This window comes from Triticum aestivum, chromosome 5A (assembly GCF_018294505.1).
Source record: "Triticum aestivum cultivar Chinese Spring chromosome 5A, IWGSC CS RefSeq v2.1, whole genome shotgun sequence".
Taxonomy (NCBI): domain Eukaryota; kingdom Viridiplantae; phylum Streptophyta; class Magnoliopsida; order Poales; family Poaceae; genus Triticum; species Triticum aestivum.
In genome coordinates this window covers 204,811,320-204,835,331 of record NC_057806.1, presented here as the reverse complement: position 1 = coordinate 204,835,331, position 24,012 = coordinate 204,811,320, and the positions used below count along the sequence as shown (strand labels likewise).

General features: G+C 42.6%; 1 protein-coding gene across 2 annotated transcripts; it reads left to right on the top strand.

Moving 5' to 3' along the window:
- The first annotated feature begins 13,865 nt into the window (after positions 1 to 13,865).
- On the top strand, positions 13,866 to 23,998 carry LOC123102791 (ATPase family AAA domain-containing protein FIGL1). 2 transcript variants are annotated; one of them, XM_044524217.1, is made up of 13 exons: positions 13,866 to 14,270; positions 15,714 to 15,852; positions 16,127 to 16,555; positions 17,073 to 17,317; positions 17,852 to 17,979; positions 18,056 to 18,174; positions 18,253 to 18,345; positions 22,262 to 22,363; positions 22,444 to 22,546; positions 22,966 to 23,049; positions 23,113 to 23,208; positions 23,317 to 23,444; positions 23,686 to 23,998. In XM_044524217.1, the coding sequence occupies exons 1-13, from the start codon at positions 13,972 to 13,974 to the stop codon at positions 23,785 to 23,787; spliced, it is 2,067 nt and encodes a 688-aa protein (XP_044380152.1). In that variant the 5' UTR covers positions 13,866 to 13,971; the 3' UTR covers positions 23,788 to 23,998. The 2 variants fall into 2 exon arrangements, with proteins under 2 accessions (XP_044380152.1, XP_044380153.1); XM_044524218.1 differs by having other exon boundaries at positions 13,867 to 14,270; positions 15,719 to 15,852.
- Positions 23,999 to 24,012: the final 14 nt, after the last annotated feature.

Here is a 24,012-nt window from a genome sequence, read left to right as displayed (position 1 = left end):
TCTGTTCCGTCACTTTTACTGGCCCCGGATAGAAGGCGATGCCATCTCTGGCAGTGTGACATGGATTTTGAGGTCCGCGTGGAAGGATGAATATCTTGAGGTAACCTGGCATAAGAAATGGCCAGAATGGAGAGAAAATTGGTGCTGGATCGAGCAAAAAGACTTCCTGGAGTAATGCGTCACTGCCGCCGAGAAGCTCAAAAGGAGTCCCCGTTGGTCAGACGTGGGTCCCCGAGACGAAGAGTTCGACCTCGCTCTAAGCCGGATAGAAGATCTCTTAGCTGCTGGCTTGACTCTTGAAGCAATTGGTGTTGATTTCCTATAGCGTTGGATAGCTCCACTACAGAAGAGAATTCGACTAGCCTGGGAATACAAGAATGCCGAAGACACGAGGCGGCTCCGTCCCGATCTGGCAACAACTTCGCAGTGCTGGAGCATTATTGCGTCATCCGCAAGATCTTCAACAAAGGTCACACACACAAGTTGCCGGATATGGTGCTCCCATTGTGCAATAACATCGTGAGGGACTCCATTTTGGCAATAATGCCGGCATGCAATGCCTAAGGCATTTTAGCCGACCGAAAGAGACCCGAGGAAGACGTCAAAGACAAGTTGTATGACGAGCTAGTAGAGACCCCCGAGAGGGAGGAAAAAAGATCTGATCCACCCCACAAAGGACCACGAGCTAGATTATATAACCCATAGGGTGAAAACCTCAGGGAGCATTGAATCTTCCTGGGCGGCAGGCATCGACTCCAAAGAAGGAGAAGCAGAGGACGAAGAGGCAGAGGATCCCCCTGTCCCTCCGGCTCCCAAGAACATTGCCGCAACACCTAAAGCTTCAAGAAGATCTGTCAAGAAAAAGTCGAAGCACGCTGAGCCGGCTGAAGGCGAACGCGCCGGCACAGAGACCAGCACTAAGGCTCCCCGACAACAGGTTCTCCGGTAACAGGCTCCGCCGACAACAAAGAGAATAGAGGCCTCCCAGCCACAGGCTCTGTCGGTAGTGAAGTGTGCCCGGGTGACCTCTCCTCCGGTGAAGGCTTCTAGCTCTAGAAGTCAAGCACATTGGGATATCTCTGCCCTTGATGAGGAGGAAGAAGACGAGTTAGTTCCATTTTTTCCTCTACTCCTTAGTTTTTCTTGATGCTTCTGTCGTTGATGCTTCCGTTGTTGATATAATGACAGTATTCACCAAATAGTGTTAGCTTCAATTTTGTCATTTTTGCCCAGATTACCACGGACATGATTTCTTTGTGAAACTTCATAAGCGGGTATACCGGTTGTCCAGATGTAAATGGAAAACTCGTGTACATTGTGGGACTAACCAGCTCTGACCGCCACTTCTTATGCGGGACTGTCATAGTCCACTTATTTCTTCTGTGGCGTACGTGGTATCCACATAGTGCCATATATTTACAAAGCAAACTGCATAGTGCAGTTAGTACATGCCTAATCAGTAGCCCTTCAGATCATTCAGTACAGAGCAAATAAGGTTAAACAAATGGTAACTCTGATTCTCCATATTCAGCCTTTACACTATTGTACTACATATAGTGAAAATGTCAACTTTAAATCTCCAGATTCAACATTTTTCTACAACTTAGATTGACATATAAAAATTAAAATTCAAAGTAGCAGATTCAGAGTAGCATGCACAGTATAGGAAATAACAAAATCCACAAAGCAACGACAACTTGCGCCACGAATCCAGCATGTATTAGCTCAAGTGAATTTATTCATTTGTAGTTGACAACTTTTGTGCTTCTATCTACCACCTCGGCAACTCTTCCTGTCTTCCGCCCTACCGTGTATGGCTCAACCCGAGTCTGCATCTACAAAAATTCACAAAAGATATTAAATATCTAGTAAGTGGAATTTTTGAATGACAATACTTAACATAAAGATATGTATACCAGTGAGTATTTCCCTTCCCTAAAAAGATTATTAATCTATATTGCAAAGGAGGAAAGCAAAACCCTTGTTTAACTCAAAACATAATGTGTATACTAGATGTTGACATCATAATTGCAACGATGGTAAATAAAGACAAGTTAGCAGCATACACAATTTATTTTAAGAGCGCAACTCGAAACTATGGACGTAAATAAACCAGATTTAACTCAAATGCTCCCCAAATTTACCCAAAGCTTGCTACAATTGAACAATTGATTAGCAATATTATGTAGTGCACACATACCTCCGTTAATAGTAGTGACCTTGATCAGGAGTACTCGCATGCTTATCATTACATCTAAACCAATCTTGAAGGAAGATTAAGGCTTCCATTGCCTCGCTGCACAATCTACTTCTGTAATCATTGATCAAACGCTTTCCGGTACTGAAAGTCGACTCTAACGATACGTCGGAAGCTTGTACAACAAGAACATCACGAGCTATACAAGAAAGGATGGGATACTTTGATAGAGGCAAAGGTGTCCCGATGTTTCGATGAGATGGTGGCTATCGTTTTCTGTGGGAGTCGACCTTGACAATCTGACTACGAACGTGCGAGACATCGCGCCTTAGCAATCGCTAAACCAACTTCCGAGGGGTTATTGACCACGCCGGAGCACGATCAACCTGACCACGAGGGTCCGTTTCCTGCGAGCAAACGAAGAACAAGCAAGAAACTGAGATTGCAATCTGGATATTGCGAATATAAGATGAAAGCTTTATTGATCAAGGTGGGGTTCTGTGACATCTTGGTCTAGTCGTTGGACACAAACGAAGTACGAGAAGTTGCAGCTATGGCGAACTTTTAATCTAAACAAAACCCAAAGTCTAAACGACGCCCTAAGGGCTGTATATATGGAGGAAGGGGGGGGGGGATTTCGTGGCCCTTGAGGGTGGGGTCCAAAACCAACCCTAACTCTTGTTTCCCCACACATACGGACTCTAAAAATAGCCTATACTTAAGTATTTCGAAATTACATGGGCCTGGCCCATTAATAAGGTGACGCAACACCTAGAATAGCCTATGGACGAATATTATGAAGTGGCATCTTGTATATTTCGTCCAAGGCTTCATGCACTCCTTATGGCGGCTTCAAAGTCCTGAAATCATCACTTGTAACTCCGTTCTTGATCCCCTTGCGCATGCCATCAACTCCATGCGTGTTCTTGCTCCAATGTTCATCCTTCTACAAGCTAGGCCCTTCATTTGTAAGCAAAACAAATGTATCCAATTTAGGCAGCATCATAATCTCATGAACATTAGAATCATTACCAAGAAGTGAAAGTACCTGGTAATTTAATTGGCGTGCGCGAGCTCTAGTAATTGGTCCAGTATATGTAACGGTAGGGGCTGTGGGTGTAACAATGGTATTGATGTCCTCATCATCCTCCCCTTCTTGAAATGAAGTCGTCCTCGACGAAAGCTCATCTTCCTCACCCAAATAAGGCTTCAAATCTGCAATGTTAAAAGTGGGACTAACCCCAAAATCTGCAGGTAGCTCAAGTTTATATGCATTATCATTTATTTTCTCTAACACCTTAAAAGGACCATCAGCACGTGGCATTAGCTTTGATTTGCGCAGATTAGGAAATCTATCTTTACGCAAATGTAACCAAACAAGATCTCCAGGTGCAAACACAACATGTTTCCTACCCTTATCTCCAGCAAGTTTATATTTAGCATTCATACGCTCAATGTTTTCCTTAGTTAACTCATGCATTTTTAAAATCAATTCAGAATGTTCTTTAGCATCAAAATTAACCTTCTCTGAAGATGGAAGAGGCAACAAATCAATAGGTGCACGAGGTAGGAAACCATACAAAATTTCAAAAGGGCACATCTTAGTAGTAGAATGCAATGAACGATTATAAGCAAATTCAATATGAGGCAAGCATTCTTCCCACATTTTCTTATTATTCTTCAAAACAGCCCTAAGCAGAGTAGACAATGTTCTATTGACTACTTCAGTTTGTCCATCAGTTTGGGGGTGACAAGTAGTACTAAAAAGCAGTTTAGTCCCCAACTTAGCCCATAAACATCTCCAAAAGTGGCTAAGAAATTTAGTATCACGATCTGAAATAATAGTATTTGGCACACCATGCAAGCGAATAATTTCACGAAAGAACAAATCAGCAACATTAACAACATCATCGCTTTTATGACATGGTATAAAGTGTGCCATTTTCGAGAATCTATCCACGACAACAAATATGCTATCCCTCCCCTTCTTTGTTCGAGGTAAACCTAAAACAAAATCCATAGATATATCCTCCCAAGGAACACTAGGTACAGGCAAAGGCATATATAAACCATGAGGATTGAGTCATGACTTAGCTTTTTGACATGTAGTGCAGCGAGCAACAAAACGCTCAACATCCCGTCTCATCTTTGGCCAAAAGAAATGTGTAGCAAGTATATCCTACGTCTTCTTCACGCCCATTAGTCCTCCTCCATGCGCCTCCTGCAACAACAAAAGACGAACGGAGCTAGCTGGAATGCATAGCTTGTTAGAACGAAACACAAATCCATCATTAACGACGAACTTGTTCCATGTTCTACCTTCTTTACAATTCTGCAATATATCTTTAAATTCAGCATCATGCACATATTTATCTTTGATGGTCTCCAAACCAAATATTTTAAAGTCAAGTTGTGAAAGCATAGTATAACAACGAGACAATGCATCAGCAATAACATTTTCTTTACCCTTCTTGTGTTTAATGACATAAGGGAAAGTCTCAATGAATTCAACCCATTTAGCATGTCTATGGTTCAGTTTTGCTTGACTTTTAATGTGTTTCAAAGATTCATGATCAGAATGTATAACAAATTCTTTGGGCCACAAATAATGTTGCCATGTTTCTAAAGTCCGAACAAGAGCATATAATTCTTTATCATAAGTAGAATAGTTCAGACTGGGCCCACTCAATTTTTCAGAAAAGTATGCAACAGGTTTGCCATCTTGTAATAACACACCTCCTAATCCAATTCCACTAGCATCACATTCAAGCTCAAAAGTCTTATTAAAATCAGGAAGTTGGAGTAAAGGAGCATGTGTCAACTTATCTTTCAATACCGTGAAGGCGTCTTCCTGTGCGGTACCCCAAACAAAAGGCACATCCTTCTTTGTAAGCTCGTTGAGAGGTGCAACAATGGTGCTGAAATCTCTCACAAAACGCCTATAGAAACCAGCGAGGCCAAGGAAACTCCTCACTTGTGTGTCCGTTTTGGGCTGCGGCCAACTCTCAATAGCTTCAATCTTGGCTTTATCAACTTCAATTCCCTGTGGAGTAACAACATAGCCAAGAAAAGATACTCGGTCGGTGCAAAAGGTGCACTTCCCAAGGTTACCAAACAAACGTGCATCACGTAGAGCGATAAAAACAGCACGTAAATGTTCCAAATGTGCTTCCAAAGATTTGCTATAAATCAGTATATCATCAAAATAGACTACCACAAATCGTCCAATGAAAGCACGTAAAACTTCGTTCATTAATCTCATAAAAGTACTAGGCGCATTAGTTAACCCAAAAGGCATGACTAACCACTCATATAAACCAAACTTAGTTTTAAATGTTGTTTTCCATTCATCTCCCAATTTCATACGAATTTGATGGTATCCACTACGCAAATCAACTTTGGAGAATATTGTAGAGCCACTCAATTCATCAAGCATATCATCAAGCCTAGGAATAGGATGACGATAACGAATAGTAATATTATTAATGCCTCTACAATCAACACACATACGCGACATACCATCCTTTTTAGGCACTAGTATAATAGAAACAACACAAGGACTAAGAGATTCACGTATATAACCTTTGTCGAGCAGCTCCTGTACTTGACGCATAATCTCCTTCGTCTCCTCTGGATTGGTACGGTATGGTGCACGGTTGGGTAGCGAAGCACCGGGAATTAAGTCAATTTGATGCTCAATCCCTCGAATAGGTGGTAATTCCGGTGGCACGTCTTGTGGAAAGACGTCAGCGAACTCCTGCAAAATGTTAGTGACAGCAGGGGGCAAAGAGGAAGGCACGTCCTCGAATGAAAATAATGCCTCTTTGCACACAAAAGCATAGCAAACAGATTTGCTAAAATCTAGCTCATCAATATCAGATTTGGTGGCAAGTAAACATGCACTTTTCAATTTAATTTCAGAAACAACAGTAGATGGTTTATTATTAGGCTTCATTTGGTGCTCAAATTCTTTTGCCACAATCTGATTTTCACTCTTATTTGTCTCATGTTTTGCTTTATTAGCTCTATTAATATCATCTTTCAAAATGGAATCAGGAGTCACAGGAAGCAAAGTAATATTTTTATCTTTATGAACAAGAGTATACTGATTGTTTCTACCATGGTGTACAGAATTTTTATCAAATTGCCATGGTCTACCAAGAAATAAGGAGCATGCTTGCATAGGTACCACATCACAATCAACATAATCAGCATATGTAGAGATACTAAAATGCACACGAACATTACGTGTTACCTTAACCTTGCCGCTGTTGTTGAACCATTGGATGTAGTAAGGATGTGGATGTGGTCTTGTGGTGAGAGATAGCTTCTCCACCATCTCCATGCTAGCCAAGTTGTTGCAACTCCCTCCATCTATGATCACGCGAACAGAACGTTCCTTCACAACTCCCTTTGTATGGAACAAATTATGCCTCTGATTTTGCTCAGCTTGTGTAACCTGCACACTCAAAACACGTTGAGCAACTAAACATTCATACCTGTCAGCATCTTCAAGAGCCATGTATTGCGTCTCATGATCAGAATCGTCTCCACCGTGTTCGTCACGTGTAATAAGAGCCAAAGTCTCCTCATTATAGTCACTAGCGGACTCATACCCACCATCCTCAATAACAATCATCACACGCTTAGATGGGCATTCTCTCGCATAATGACCTCCACCCTTGCAACGTCGACAAATAATATCATGTGTTTGCCCTGTTGATGCCATGGATGAAGAAGAGCTCTTTGCAGGCCCAGAAGGTGTGATCTTGGCAGATAGTGGTGATTGTGCCTGCTTTATTGTATCACGGTTGGAGGTGGCAGCCGACGGAGGCGCCGGTGTAGCAGAACGTGTGGAAGTAGATGATGCACGTGGTGTCCATGATGAAGGTCGACCTGCAGAAAAGTTAGTCCGTGCCAATGCCTGTCGATCCTGCACTTCATGTTCAGCTTTACAAGCAAGATGGAATAAACGAGTGATATTAGTATACTCCTTATACTCTAGAATCGTCTGAATCTCTCTATTTAATCCACCCATAAAACATGCAAGCATAGCTTCATTCTCCTCAACAATACCACATCTAATCATGCCAGTTTGTAATTCCTGATAATATTCTTCTACAGAATTTTTTCCCTGTCTTAAGCGCTGCAATTTTTGAAGTAATTCACGTTGATAATATGGTGGAACCCAACGAGTACGCATAGCAGTTTTCAAAGCAGCCCAAGTAGCCGGAATAGGATATAATCTACAATGCTCAGACCACCAAACACATGCAAAACTAGTGAATGCACAAACAGCAGCAGGAACACGTCTCTCCTCGGGATATTGTAAACATGTAAATCGTTGTTCAGTTTCTAACTCCCAAGTAAGATATATATCAGGAACATATCTACCCTCAAATGGTGGAATATTCAATTTTAGTTTAGGGAGATGGTCATGATCTCGTACCTGAGGGTGAGCCCTACCATTGCCATTATTTGCATGTGGACGACCTGGTGGTTGTTGTGTTGGTGGTGGCACGTAGTTCTGATTTTGATCAACCTCATCCTCATAATCTCCCACATAATCATCCTCCTCCACATCAGCAGTAGGAGCCACAAAAGTAGCAACAGCAGCACCGGCAGTTTGGCCCGGCTGAAGAGGGACACGGCTCGCTTAGCGGAGGGCTGTTTCCCGACGTGGAGGTAGTCGATGTTGTTGCTGTTGTTGCAGAGGTGCGGCAGGAGCAGCCGGTGGTGGTGGTGGAAAACGCGAAAGCAATTCAGCAAACTTGTTATCGAGCTTTGTTTCAAACGTCTTCTCCATGCCATCTATCTTCTCCATGGCCTCTTCAAATCTGTTTAGCACATCTTGCACCTGTCCACTCATCATTTGCTGAAACTTATCATGAAGCTCCTTGTTTGTCAAGTTCTCCCAGTCAGTCTCGTTGGCTTGTGATCCTGGCATGGTTAGCAGCAATAGAAACACACAAGAATATGATCCTACAGACTACTAACAAGTGGTGGTGGTGGCGGGTTTCACAAATCCGTCAAGCAAATCTCAAATTGTTACCAGTTCTTACCCAGCAGCAGGTGGTGATCGGCAACCGTTGTAGTCAAAACTCTCAAAAGCTTGGATAGAGCGATTGCCAGGGAGAGTCAAACGCACGACATATATGTATGTGGAGCTGGGAAGGCTTATAGTATCGTAGCAAAAAGGGTCAGCAATAATCAATTCAGAGATGCAAAGTTGAATAAACGCTCAACGACGGTACTGTGCTGGTCCTAGGCTAGACCGTGCTAGAGACGCGAGCCTAGAACACTAACAAAATCACGGCGCTGCACGCAAATAAGGGAAAAGCACACTCTGGAACTCTTTTTTTCGCTTTTTTTTGCGCTCCTCTTTTTTTGCGAAAAATCACTATAATGGCGAGTGTCTCAAAACTCTTCCCTCGTCAAACTGATAGGATGGGCACGCAATTTTGTTTTTCACTTTTTTTTCGGAAATCAGGGCAGCGACGATGAAAAAGTGCGACAAAAAATCACTATGATGGCACGTGGCTCAAAAGACTCGGAAAAGCCTAAAAATAGGATAGGGAAAAATATTTTTGCCCGTGAAAATTTTGGCCTAAAAACTGCCCGGGGGTCTCCAGACTCTTTTTTTTGAGACCTACGCGGCAAGGAAACACGAATCAGAATTTAGTTTGATCTCAAGAACAAACCTAATATGAGAAGAACTCGGATTGGTGGTGGATATATGGTTGTGGTATATGGTAGCGGTGGTGGTATATGGTAGCGGTGGTGGTATATGGATACAGATTGGTGGTGGTATATGGATACGGATTCAGAGCGGTGGCGGATAAGCAATGGTGGTAGATGGGCGATGATGATGGTGCGGCGGCGGCGTGACAACTTATGACCAGAACTTGAAACTCTAAAAGACTAGACTCTAAGACCAGCAACTTGACACGACGATGCAACTGCAAATTCAACAAAGCAAAAACCCTAAAAAGATTATGCAAAGGCTCAGATTGGTTCGGATATGATGAACTAACCCTAATTTTTTTGTGGCTTTTTCGTGGACTGTAGGTATGAAGAACAGACTCGATCTAATCTACGAAAAACTGTAAAATCTCACCGAGCAACCTGGAAATCTGATACCACTTGATAGAGGCAAAGGTGTCCCGATGTTTCGATGAGATGGTGGCTATCATTTTCTGTGGGAGTCGACCTTGACGATCCGACTACGAACGTGCGAGACGTCGCGCCTTAGCAATCGCTAAACCAACTTCCGAGGGGTTATTGACCACGCCGGAGCACGATCAGCCTGACCACGAGGGTCTGTTTCCTGCGAGCAAACGAAGAACAAGCAAGAAATTGAGATTGCAATCTGGATATTGCGAATATAAGATGAAAGCTTTATTAATCAAGGTGGGGTTTTGTGACTCTTGGTCTGGTCGTTGGACACAAACGAAGTACGAGAAGTTGCAGCTATGGCGAACTTTTAATCTAAACAAAACCCAAAGTCTAAACGACGCCCTAAGGGCTGTATATATGGAGGAAGAGGGGGGGGGGGGATTTCGTGGCCCTTGAGAGTGGGGTCCAAAACCAACCCTAACTCTTGTTTCCCCACACATACGGACTCTAAAAATAGCCTATATTTAAGTATTTCGAAATTACATGGGCCTGGCCCATTAATAAGGTGACGCAGCACCTAGAATAGCCTATGGACGAATATTATGAAGTGGCATCTTGTATATTTCGTCCAAGGCTTCATGCACTCCTTATGGCGGCTTCAAAGTCCTGAAATCATCACTTGTAACTCCGTTCTTGATCCCCTTGCGCATGCCATCAATTCCATGCGTGTTCTTGCTCCAATGTTCATCCTTCTCCAAGCTAGGCCCTTCATTTGTAAGCAAAACAAATGTATCCAATTTAGGCAGCATCATAATCTCATGAACATTAGAATCATTACCAAGAAACGAAAGTACCTGGTAATTTAATTGGCGTGCGCGAGCTCTAGTAATTGGTCCAGTATATGTAACAGTAGGGGCTGTGGGTGTAACGATGGTATTGATGTCCTCATCAACTTAGATGAGTGAAGATGCCGCCATTGAAGAATGTTGAAATCATCCGTGCGACTGAATGTGTCTTCTTCTAAGTATCTGGCAAGCTCGCTAGCAGTTTCGCGTTGCTTCTTTTTCAAGTGTTGGTCCCAATCTGCCGACGGATCATTCTCTTCATTCACAACCTCATCAAATTTTTGTCCAGGTGTTGACTCATCCAATGCATCTGTCATTTGTGAAGAATATTCTTTGAAAAGGCTATCAAGAGCTCCTTTCACTGCAACCAAGTGTTTTTCTACATCTGGACCAAAAGCTTGTTTTAGTCGAAACTCGATGAAGAAAAATTTAAATAGTGGATCAAGGATCACAACTATACAGTTTGGCAAATATGATCACATCCAATACTTATCAAACTTTTTTTTGCATCTCTCCAACCATTGCTCGAATAAATTCATCCTTTGTTGATGCTTCCTTCTGTAGCAATAACCACACATTCCAGATTTGATGAAAGTACAATTTTGAGGTATAATAACTTGAAGCAGAAAGTACATTTGTGGCTGTGTGAAAAACTTTTAACATAGCACAAACGGTTTCAACATTTTTCCACTCTCCCGAGGACGGACAAAACAAATAATCCGTGTCCTTTTGCACCAAAGCATGAAAGGCTCTTCGAAAGGGGAGCACTGACTCCAACATAACATAGGTGGAGTTCCAACGTGTTGGCACATCAGCCGAGGGGAGTTTGCAAGAGATACCAACTTGTGCAACTACTTCTTTGAACTTGCCAAACCGAGAGGGAGAACTCTTAATGTACTTCACACACTCTTTGATATCATATATCACACCTTTCATCGTTCTCAACCCATCTTGGACAATCAAGTTTATCACATGGCATGCACAACGGATATGAAGTAATTGACCTTTAATAGGCAACATATGCTTGCTGTTCATATTTTTCTTAGATGATTGACCATTGTACCATTAACTGATGCATTATCTAATGTCATACTAAAGACTTTGTCCTCAATATTACAATCTTGCAAACTCTTTAATAAAACACTAAACATTGTTACTCCGTTATGTGGAGTCTCCACCATAAAAAAACTGAAGATCCTCTTTTGCAAAATCCATTTGTTGGTGATCAAATGGCAAGTGGTGCATAGATAGGACAAAGTCTGATTAGATGTCCACATGTCCGCTGTTAAAGCAACTCTACCACTGTATTTCTTCAAATGTTCAGAGAACACTAACCTCTCTAAATTATAGTGTTTCATGCACTCCTCTTTAATAGTATTTATAGAAACATTTTTGAACAAAGGAATTCAAACTTTCACAAAGTCTCTAAAACCACTATACTCAACTCTTGAGAAAGGCAACTCATGCATTACTATCATTCTGGCAAGCAAATCTCTAGATGTTTCTTGATCAAAGTTCCATTGCTTAAGCATAGAGGCATCAGGAGATGAAACCGAGGACTTCATCTTCTCAACAAAGAGGTGTAAATCTGACCTTTTTTCGCAAGCAGCCAAGTGCCTTCTTACACCACTTGTGCCAACATCTCGTCCGGATTGAAACACTTCATGATAGTGCTTGCACTGAGCATTATCTTATGACGATAAATTGGTTCAAAATCTCTCCAAACAGCAGAAGTTAGTCTTCATGTCTTGCGGACTCTTAATTGGCAAGCAAAAAAATGTCAACTCACAAGAACATTTTAAACTTGTAATTACATAGAAGTGTAATTACAAGAGAGAAAAAACAAAGCCAACTCACCACGTGGATGATTAATTTTTGAACCTCCAAATGGAGTGGTCATCAGAGAAGGGGATCCTAAGATAGAGGGTGATCTCACGGACGGATTTTTCTCTGTTCTCCAAAGGGGAACTATCAATCCCCATTGAGGGAGACCTGCCCCTTTTTGAGGCTGCAACTCTTGCTAGAAGCCCACGGGAAGATCTCCACGTGTTTGCCACCGGTGAACTTACCAATGGAGATCTGGCCGCTCTTTGACTATGTGTCATAGGCGGAGAATCTCGTATCTAGATAATAAAACACCGAAATTCAGAACATGCTATCAATTTCAAGAAGGTATAGAAGCATATTTGTGTTATAGAGTGAGGTTTAATAGAGGAATCCGAAAAGAATAACCTATAGCTCCTCTCTTGTAGCTTCTTGAACAAATTTAGAATAGTTCATCGAACGAGCATGTTTCCTCTTCCCCTGCAACTCCTCCTCCTAGTTTTCCCCCTTCTTCTCTTGCTTCTTCCTCTTCTCTTCTCTCTTCTCTTTCCTCTTCTCTTTCCTCTTCTCTTCCAGCCTTTCTTTTTGTCGCCTTATGCCTTCGTTTTTCCTTCTGCCCATCTAATCTGTAACGCAAGCATAGGGGGTCAAAAAAAATCAAAGAATACAAGTAATGTCACAGGGAAACATAGGAGGACCAGATACTTACTTCCTTTGCTCATCGATAGCATTCCACACATGTTGTTCCTGCTCCATGGCTTCCCACTTTCCAGCTTGCTTGTCGATCATCAACACCATCTGGTCGTCGACGTCACCCATGGTCACTTCCATCAAATCTGCATTGAATGTCGAATGAATGCTAAATTTAACTAGCAATCAGAACAAATGGACGCAAACGTATAATTATTCTATTTGCTTTCTTCAGACATTCTCACACTTCAAATGTTCAAAAAACTTGCATATGAATTTATTTCATAGAAGATCAGACTCTTTAACATGGCCTAAATTCACACATGACAAATTCACAAGTAGTAGCAACATTCACAAGTAGTACTACAGTAGTTTACACAACCTGATCTGCAGCTACACAACATTCACAACAACACTATCCAACCTTAAGGCTCAGGAAGACCACAATTCACAAGAAGGATCTATGAACTGTCCGGGGGGGGGGGGATTTTGCATACCTTGGGGGAGAAGAGGAGGAGGTGGGGGAGCAGGGGCCGAAGAGGCCATCACCGGGATTGGGGAGGGAGCAGCCACGCAGGGCTCGACTTGGTCCTCGGCTATTCCCTTTGACGGCGGCGGAGGAGCAGGAGCTGAAGAGGGCATTGGCAGGATAGGGGAGAGAGAGCAGAGAAGGCATCCTCGCAAGGCTCGGCTTGGTCGCCCGCGATGTCTTTGGATGGCGGCCTCTTCGAGAAACACGACGGCGACGACGACGCCATGGAATGAAGGAAGGATTGGAAGCGGGGAGGTGGTGCGGTGGAGATGGCGGCGGCGGCGCCCTAGCCTACGGCATGGCGATTGACTGGGGAAGGACGCGAACGAGAATTGTGGACTGCCGTTGGCTTGATGGACTTTTCTAGGCTATCGACTTGTGTCGATTAATTTTCCTGGGTGTACACGAACACCACTTAACGTTTTTTGGTGGATGACATATGTGGGACTAGTGGGACCCAACACCACTTACATCCTGAACCGGTTGGTTATGTATATTAAAATATCAGATTCTTTTATTTCTTACTAGTATGTATTTTAATTTTACTATTCATAAGGATACACGTGGAACCAGGTTCATCAAATACGCGTCCCCTAACTTACTCGTCATTTTTTTTCTTTTGATGAAAACCACCACTAATCCAGTCCGGAGAGATCCAAAATTGTCACGAACCAAACGCGGTAAAAACGCCGTAAAACCCTGCAGCCGCGAAAGAGCGGGAGGAGAATCGAGAATTCCCAAATCGCCGAAACTCTGAAACACCCGAAATGCCGGAGCAACCCCACGATGCCGATTCCTCCTCCTCCGCCAGCCAGACGAACTGGCGGAAGGAGGTGGATGGGCTGCTTCGGCGGATGCACTCCCTCCTCTTCGGCGCCGACGCCGCGCTCGAGCGCGGGGATGCGGCGGCGGCGCAGGTTCTCGTGCTACGCCTCCTCGGCTTCCTCGATTCCCAGACCCTCTCCGCCTACACGGGCCCTGAAGCCGCCTTCGTCGCGCCCATCCGCGCCGCAGCCTCTTCCTGTCTCGCCGCTGCCTCCCGCGTTGGCGCCTCCGACTCGGACCGGTACAAACCCTACCTGGCGTCTGATTCATTCAGTTTGACGTTTCATGCTTAGTTCATGATAGACGCAAGGATTTTGGCAGCTCCATCACTATTTTATTATACAAAAGCTGAATTGCTATTGCTGAGGTCCAATAAATGTTGTAGTTACTGACCTTTAAGAATATGCAAATCGGAAGGGTGGTGGTGGTGGTGGTGGGGGGGGGGGCAATACCTTGCTGGCGACGGCTGCGGAGACAAGAGGAGTCCACGGGATGGCGAGGCGAGTCCAGATGGGGGCGAGTGGATCCAGGCAGCGGAGGCGGTGGCGGCAGCGCGGCGACGAACTCTGCGTTCGCCGCTGAATCCTTGATCCAATCTGCTGCACAACAAATGGCAAGAGAGAGCGCTAGTTGTTTAGGGTTACGACTTTGTGAGTGCTGGAGTGGGCCTGTACTAGGCTTCGGCGCCGTCCCGGCATTTTTTTTTTTGTTTTAGATCGAAAATCATGATAAGCCAGGGATACCCGTATCATGTGTATCGCCGTATCGGTGACGTCCTGCATGCCGATACGGCACATTTGAACGTATCGGTGCTTCAGAGGCCGCAACAAGTGTGCGAACAGTGGTCATATGGGCCACATGAGCAGAAGTCTCATCGTAATCGCGGCCATGCTCCTGCTGAAGCCACGAGCCACAGGACGAGCTTTGTAGCTCAAGAGAACTATCAGAGTGAGTCTTAACCTTGTGGATCCACTTACAAGTGATGGGACAAACCTGGGGAGGAAGAGAAACAAGATCCCACGTGGCAGTGTGCTCAAGAGCAGCAATCTCCTCTGCCATTCGGGATGAACAACAACATCACGATAAGAAGTCAACTCAAGAAAAGCGTCCCAGCGCTAGAAAAACCATAGCGGTCAACTGGCAGAAGCGGGCGATGACGCAAGCCATAGGTAGGCTGAGATGAGGAATATGGGACATTAGAATTGGATGGCTGGGCAGTAGGCTCATCCACAACACACGGACGAAGAGTGTAATAGTGAGGAAAAGAGGGAAGAATACGAGGAGGAATCACCGGCATAGACTCATGAAGCCACCAAGGATGAAGGGGCAGAATCCCGTTGTGGTACAATTTCTTCTGGGTTTTAACTTCAGATATCTGTAATGGTCTATGCGACATCATTTCAATGGATATAGGATAGGAATTAGGAAATATAATCAGTGAGAGTTCTGAAATTGAGAGATCTTTTTTCTTCTGTGCTGATGAAGATATAACATTTTATCATCACTTTATATTATTAAGAAATTTCTTGGATTTATTGTGAACATATAAGTCACACATCTAACCAATTTAGTATTGACGTCATGTTATCTGCGGGAATGTTCAAGTTTATACTTTATAAGCATGCTATCTTGGGCATATCTTAGTTTGGTATCAATCCTCACTTTGGATGTGTTTTGAGCTCAGTGCAGCGTTTGAGCTCGCAAAAAAGAATGCTGGTTGTGTTTTTCCAAAGCAAGGCGACGTTAGCAATGAAAAGATGAAGTGTTCAAAGTATTTTCAGGCTTTTCATGAGAAATCCAAAGGAAATGTTGCTGATCAACAGGTATGATCTAGTTTATATTATTCTTAAAGCGCATCTTCATCACTCAAACTCCTTTCCCTTCTCTATCTCGTTTCTACTTTTCTCTGGGGCGCATCCAGTCGGTGACCCTTTTGCTTAATTTCCTTCCATTTCTAATTTTTCTTAAGGTCAAAAGACACACCCACACGTACGCATGCCCACACACACACACATCTTGATTATTCACAAATAATGGTGTTTGCCTGCTAATTTTTGTTGCCATTTTTCTCTCCTTGGCATGTATTTAATTCAAAAGAACTCAGCTTGCGAGAAGTTCACGATTCAAGGGGGTCCACATATTGAGGAAAGCCCAGCTGGCATAGACAATGAGAAGCTTAGCATTGGGGCTTCAAAATTGATGGCACAATCAAAAATAACATCATTGTACGGTAACAAGTTCTTGAAGGCAAATAGTGTGTCAGACAAGAATATGTTCAAATCAGAGGGGAACATGTCTAAAGAGTTTGCTTGTGTTGAGAATGAGATCAGAACAAATAAAAATGATAACACACGTCCTGCTTATCTGGGGGTTGAAGAGGATAAGAAACATTGTGGGCCATTGCAGACTTCAAAACGAAAGCATACAGGGTTCAGAAGTCCTATATGTGAACATGCGGATTCTCTATTAAACCAAGATGAAGCTGATGCTCCTGCCAATGGGTTTGTGACTGCTAGGATAAAGTTGGTACGTGCACTTGTCAAATTATGCACTTAGCCGTGCTGCCAATACTGGTTCAAAATTTTCATTCCCTGCTTGATAAGCATTTTAGAGAACGCTCTTTTACAGGAATTCTTTTATGTTCCTCCAAGAAAAGTGGACATGCCATAATCACCTATGGTTTATAATAGGTTGCTACCGGTCTTTACCATTCAAGCTTAACTCATATGTAATGAGTGACTTCTGTCTTCACAATTTTTCATGTCATGACTTTTGTTGTTTTTTGCACATTGCATAGAATATGAGATAGTTTCTTTGTTTTATTCATTTTCTTTGTTGTGATGCACGATGCTCTTGCTGCATGGCCCACACCAACAATAATGTCAGATGGCATCACTATCCTTTTAGCAGAAGACACTTTTATTCCATTAAATCCCTAAATTACAAGGGTTGATTAGGCTTATATCCACTTCGGTTAAAGTTCAATATATCTGTACTTGCTGTAACCTTGTTCGGTGGGTGCCTTTTGGCTTTTGCTTTGTAGGCGATGGACACTGTGCAAAAGCATGGGCATAATGGCCACCAAGGTGCTTCTGTATCTCCGCAATGTGATAACAACCTTAGTACACAGAATTATGGTGTGAGGCCAAGCTGGAATTCTCGTCGTGGACCACGTGGTAATTTTGTCCCCCCTATCCGAAACAATGGTGGATCTGCTTGCAACGCAATCAACTCACGAGGAGTTGCTGGAAAAAATGATGATTCCATGGAAGATTCAATAAAAAAATGGTATGTAATTCAAACTTAATTGTCTGATAGCATTTGAACCAATATGGAGTGCTGAATATCTAGCGAGTTTGTTTGTCATTTTAGCGTCTGGTTTCTTGCTTAGTGATGGTAAAAAGCAGCATTTTGTGGAGATAGTCTCTGTCTTCAAATATCAACCATTTCTATGTTAGGGAAAAAAGTGTTACCCCTCCCTTTCCTGGCAAAGACCCCCTTGAATTGCGCATTGCTATCATTCACCTCAAATGTTAATTGACTTAAGTATCAATAAATGTAATTACTGGTTTGTCTAATGTTAAACTAATACATGAACTTAAATTTGATCACTTAACTAAATGTACATTAGTAAAAGCCGTTCAAATCATGAGCATGCAAATAACTATTACAGTTTCTTGCCATTAACTGTATTTTGGATCAATTTATATGGTATCCAATCTGGCTTTTGCATGCATGAGTAGCCTTAAAAATATATGTGTATGTTAAATATATTGGTGGTGCTTGCTATCATATCTTACTAATAAAAATCACCACCATCAGCTTAGAAATGCTTTGTGGCCCTGATGGTGAGCTTCCTGAGAAGTTGAGGAATTTGGAACCTCGCCTTATTGAGCATGTTAGTAACGAAATAATGGATAAAGACCCTAATGTTCGCTGGGATGACATAGGTAGGTACATATCTTCCTAGTTCTTCAGATTTTTTTAATGTATTTTGTGTAACTAATTCATGCCAACTTGCAATAGCTGGTTTGGATCATGCAAAGAAGTGTGTGACAGAGATGGTTATTTGGCCCCTACTGCGTCCAGACATCTTTCGTGGTTGTCGGTCACCTGGAAGAGGACTACTACTATTTGGACCTCCTGTGGGTACTTATCTCATCTGACTGTGTTGTGCCTACCCTTCTTTCTTAATCTTAATGCATGCACACTTATTCCCACAGGGAACAGGCAAAACCATGATTGGAAAAGCAATTGCTGGTGAGGCTAAGGCAACATTTTTCTACATATCTGCAAGTTCACTCACGAGCAAATGGGTATGTCTGGCACTTGTTTTGATTTTTCAATACTGACACATTTCTCCCATTTTGCAGTCGTTTTCTGTTATGCTATGTTAATATCTTTGACATACTAATGAGGTGTTACAACTGAATTGATTTTTCTATCTGCTAACTGATGTTTGTGATATGTGATAATAAGTTTGTCATTGTCCATGCTTCCAAGCTTAATAACAAAGAACTTGAAGCAGTATACAGTAGGGTGTGTAAACATGTTTCTAAGCGTATCTGTCCTGTATTCTTTTGACAACCTGCTCCTAACTTCCTACACAAATAATCTTGTGGCAGGATGCAGTTTTCTGTGTTCCTCAAAAGTATTGATAGTTGACAACTCGAGATCAAATTTATTTAGAATGAAAATGGGCAAACATATGTGTTCCAAAAATTATTCTTTTGGTATTGTTAGTTCATTCCCATGTTTACGCCGCATTGACTGACTGCATTATGCATGCGAGTGGTACATGTACCACTCCTGCAATGCATTGCTCAACTAAACAGTTTTGCACAGGTTCTTGAGAGGCCTTGGCACTTTCCAGCTCTATGGAGCATATTGTTACCAATTCTATATATTAATTTGATTCCTAATAGATCTAGATTAGCTTAATTCTGATAATGCTTTTCCTGTATATTTCATCTTTCATTGTAGGTTAAATGATAAAAACACTTACAAAATGGAAAGTGACTTATTTGGGCAGTTTAATGTGATCAGTGTTTTGTATACGAATTATTTAGACTTGACATAAATCATTTATAAATACCTTGTAGGATAAAACTTGGTAAAATTTCTAATTCTTAAACCCAGTAAATAATAAAAGGGTCTGTCTTGCTGAGATTCCTGTAACTGTATAACTGCTGGACTAGCCAAGAAATACATGGAATATTGGTGTCTATTGTAGCTTTAAGCTGTATTAGTCATGAGAACATAAAGTGTATTATTTTTCTGTCAAAGGTATATCCTCGGATATCTGTATCATGTCTAAAACACTTTATTCTATGGTCATAGAAGAAGTGGAAGATTTTTTGCGTTAAAAAATCTGGATAGAGATTCTATTTCTGCCTGTATGTGGCTGCCTATTTTGGGGAGTTTGAACATGCTTACTTCACAGTCAAAATCAGCATGCTGATTGTCCTAGTCTTGTATGGAGGGGACAGAAGGCGAAGGTGGTGGAGGATACCAGCTTCAAGCTGTGGTACTCGGGGACAACTACAAACAGAAATGGAGCAGGCATCTTGATCAACAGCCTCAAGTATGGAGTGGTAGACATCAAGAGGCAAGAAGAGGCTAGGGAACCGGAGTACTTGGTCAAGCTGGTAGCTGAGGATTTAGTTATCAATGTTATCAATGCACATAGGCCACAGTGAGAGCACAAGAGGGAGTGGCGAGAAGCTCTTCATAGGAGGAGACCTCAATGGCCACACGGGTGCATCTAACACAGGTTTTGAAGCGGTGCATGAGGGCTTTGGCTATGGCATCAGGAATCAAGAAGGAGAAGATGTCTTAAGCTTTACTCTAGCTTATGGCATGACTGTAGCTAACACCCTCTTTAAAAAGAGAGAATGCCATCTAGTGACTTTTGCTAGTGGTCAACACTCTAGCCAGATTGATTTCGTTCTCTCGAGAAGAGAAGACAAGCGTGCTTGCCTAGATTTTAAGGTGATACCTGGAGAGAGTGTTGTCCCTCAACATAAGCTTGTGGTGGCTGACTTCTGCTTTCAAATTCGTGCCTGGCGGGATAGGCGGGCCAAAGTTGCTCAAGGTGGAGGCAGCTCAGGCTTTCAAGGAGAGGGTTATTAAGGAGGGCCTTTGGGAGGAGGAGGTGATGCAAACAATATGTGGATGAAGATGGCGACTTGCATTCGTAAGGTGCCTTCAGAGGAGTTTGGGGGTGACTGGGGGAAGTAGAAGTGAGGCTAAAGATACCTGGTGGTGGAACGATGATGTCTAGAAGGCTATTAAGGAGAAGAAAGACTTTCAGACGCCTACACCTGGATCGGACAACATAGAGAAGTACGAGGTGGCAAAGAAGGCCGCAAAGCAAGCTGTGAGTGAAGCAAGGGCTTGGGCGTACGAGGACCTCTACCGGCGCTTAGACATGAAGGAAGGCGAAAGGGACATCTATAAGATGACCAAGATCCAAGAGAGGAAGACGAGGGATGTCAACCAAGTTAAATGCATCAAGGACGGAGCAGATCAGCTCCTGGTGAAGGACGAGAAAATCAAGCATACATGGCAGGAGTACTTAGACAAGCTATTCAATGGAGAGAACGAGAGCTTTACCATTGAGCTGGATGATTCCTTTGAAGATACCAACATGCGTTTTGTGCAAGAATCCAGGAGTCTGTGGTCAGAGAGGCTTTAAAAAGGATGGAAGGAGGCAAGGCGATGGGCCATAACTGTATCCCCATTGAGGCGTGGAGAGGCCTCAGAGACAACGATAACATGGCTAACTAAGCTTTTCAACCTCATATTTCAGGCAAACAAGTTGCCAGAAGAATCAAGGCGGAGTATATCAGTACCAATCTTCAAGAACAAAGGGGATGTTCAAAGTTGTGTACTAATATCATGGAATTAAGCTGATGAGCCATACAATGAAGCTATGGGAGAGAGTCATTGAGAACCGCTTAAGTAGAATGACGAGCGTGACCAAAAAACAGTTTGGTTTCATGTGAACCATGAAAGCCATTGTCTTGGTATGACAACTTATGGAGATATACAAGAAGCAAAAGAAGGATCTGCATATGGTGTTCATTGACTTGGAGAAGGCCTACGATAAGATACCGTGGAATTTCATGTGGTGGGTCTTGGAGAAATACAAAGTCCCAACAAAGTACGACATGTACGTTAATGTTGTGACAAGTGTTTGAACAAGTGATGGCGAAACTGATGACTTTCTGATTAAATAGGACTGCACCAAGGGTAAGCTTCAAGCCCTTATCTTTTGTGCTTTTGTGATGGATGATGTCACAAGGGATATTACAAGAAGATACCCATGGTGTATGCTCTTTGCAGATGATGTGGTGCTAGTCGGACGGGGGTTAATAGCAAGTTAGATCTATGAAGACAAACTCTGGAATCGAAAGGTTTTAGGCCTAGTAGAGCTAAAACCGAGTACATGAGGTGCGGTTTCAGTGCTACTAGGCACGAGGAGGAGGTTAGCCTTGATGGACAAGTGGTACCTCAGAAGGACACCCTTTGATATTTGGGGTCAATGTTGCAAAATGATGGTGATATCGATGAAGATGTGAGCCATCAAATGAAAGCCGAATGAATGAAGTGGTGCCAAGCTTCTGGCGTTCTCTGTGACAAGAGTGCCACAAAAGGTAAAAAGAAGGTTCTATAGGATGGCAATCCGACCCGCAATGTTGTATGGCACTGAGTGTTGACCGACTAAAAAGCGACATGTTCAATAGTTGGGTATAGCGGAGAGGCGCATATTGAGATGGATGTGTGGCCACACAAGAAAGGATCGAGTCCGGAATGATGATATACATGATAGAGCGGGGTAGCACCAATTGAAGAGAAGTTTGTCCAACGTCCAACATCGTCTGTGATGGTTTGGGCATATACAACACATGCCTTCAGAAGCTCTAGTGCATAGCGGACAGTTAAAGTGTGCTGATAATGTCAAGAGAGGTCGGGGTAGACCAAACTTGACATGGGAGGAGTCCGTGAAGAGAGATCTGAAAGACGGGAATATCACCAAAGAACTACCCAGGGACAGAGGGGCGTGGAAGGTAGCTATCCACATGCAACCATGAGTTGGTTTCGAGATCTTATGGATTTCAGCTCTAGCCTACCCCAACTTGTTTGGGACTAAAGGCTTTGTTGTTGATATTGATTGTTAATTTGTCTTCTATGTTGATATTGATTTGTTAATTCTTTTGCTGGTGCAAGATTGGCGAGGGCGAAAAGCTAGTCCGGGCACTATTTGGTGTAGCCTGTTGTCGTCAGCCTGCTGTCATATTTGTGGATGAGATTGATTCACTACTATCTCAGGTTTTGTTCTATGTGTTGTTTTTGTTGTGCCCATATCCATTGCATGTTTTGACACTTGACAGCCTTAAGCATGATTGCAGCGCAAATCAGATGGTGAACATGAATCAAGTAGGAGGTTAAAAACACAGTTTCTAATTGAGATGGAAGGTTTTGACAGTGGAAACGAGCAAATTTTACTTATAGGTACCTCATGCATGGAAAGGTGTACTTTCTTATATGATATTACAAGTGTCATTCTAGGATTTGCCTTATGGGATTGAAGCATCAACAAAGTCTGCATTTTTCCTCTCCGCAAATTTGCATATGCACATTTGCTTAGAGCTATGTTTTGAAGTTCTACCACATAGCCCGTGGAGTGATGTTGAATATCATATTGTGATGAACGACAATAGCAGAGCTTACCAACACACCCCTAATAAACAGGCTTAAGCTCCTCCATGGGTTGGGACTTATGACGATCATTACTTGTTAGACCTGTCTTCGTTGCAGATCCGCTTTTTGCTCCATGTATTTTTTAGTTTGGGATCAACAATTTGAACTTGGAACATCAATCACTATGTGTTGTAGCATATACTAATATCGTGGAGTAAAAATGATGGCAGGAGCAACAAACAGACCTCAAGAATTAGATGAAGCAGCACGCAGGCGACTGACAAAGCGTCTATACATCCCCCTTCCTTCATCAGGTAATGCTCTATTTCTGTTCTATGGAATAGCCGTAGAAAACTGACTATTTCATGGTTGTGAAGAAGCACGTACTTGGATAATTCGCAATCTATTGGAAAAGGATGGCCTTTTCAAGCTCTCAGAGAAAGAAACAGGTGTCATCTGCAAGTTAACAGAAGGTGCACAGAATCATTCAGCTTTCATCATGTTTCTAAACCTAGATCATTATGCCATTTTACTGAATTTTCCTGTTGTAAGATTTAAACAATGTTCTCTGTTATTTCCAGGTTACTCGGGATCTGATATGAAAAATCTTGTGAAAGATGCCTCAATGGGGCCACTGAGAGAAGCTCTCCAACAGGGTGTTGAAATCACAAAGCTCAACAAGGAGGAAGTGCGTCCGGTGATGCTCAAGGTACTAGTCATATCGTATTTGAGTTCAGACAGTGATGGCCTTCTGACCACTAAAAACGTACTCCCTCGGACCTATAATATAAGGTATATCAGTTGTAATAACAACTTATATTATGGGACGGAGAGAGTACTATTTTCCCCTAGCGATCAATATGAAATGTTTATTTCTGACAAGCTTCTGTGTTATGAATCATTCCCCTAGATGGTAATGTTCTAATTCTGAACGCTTATTTGGATGACAGGACTTTGAGGCTGCTCTGCAGGAGGTCAGACCTTCTGTTTCCACAAGCGAATTGGGGATTTATGAAGAATGGAACATGCAGTTTGGCAGCCTATCAATCTAATTTGTATGGGGATATTCTCAAGTACTACCTCCGGCCCATAATGTAAGACGTTTTTGCAAGCTATGATAGCTTGCAAAAAACGTCTTACATTGTGGGATGTAGTAGTAAGTACAAATAAAATCATCACAACAGATAAGTGGCTCAATGATTTCACCATGAATATTACCACAAATAAGTGGTTCATTGATTAACCCACAACATTACACTGTCATTAATAGTGCTGCC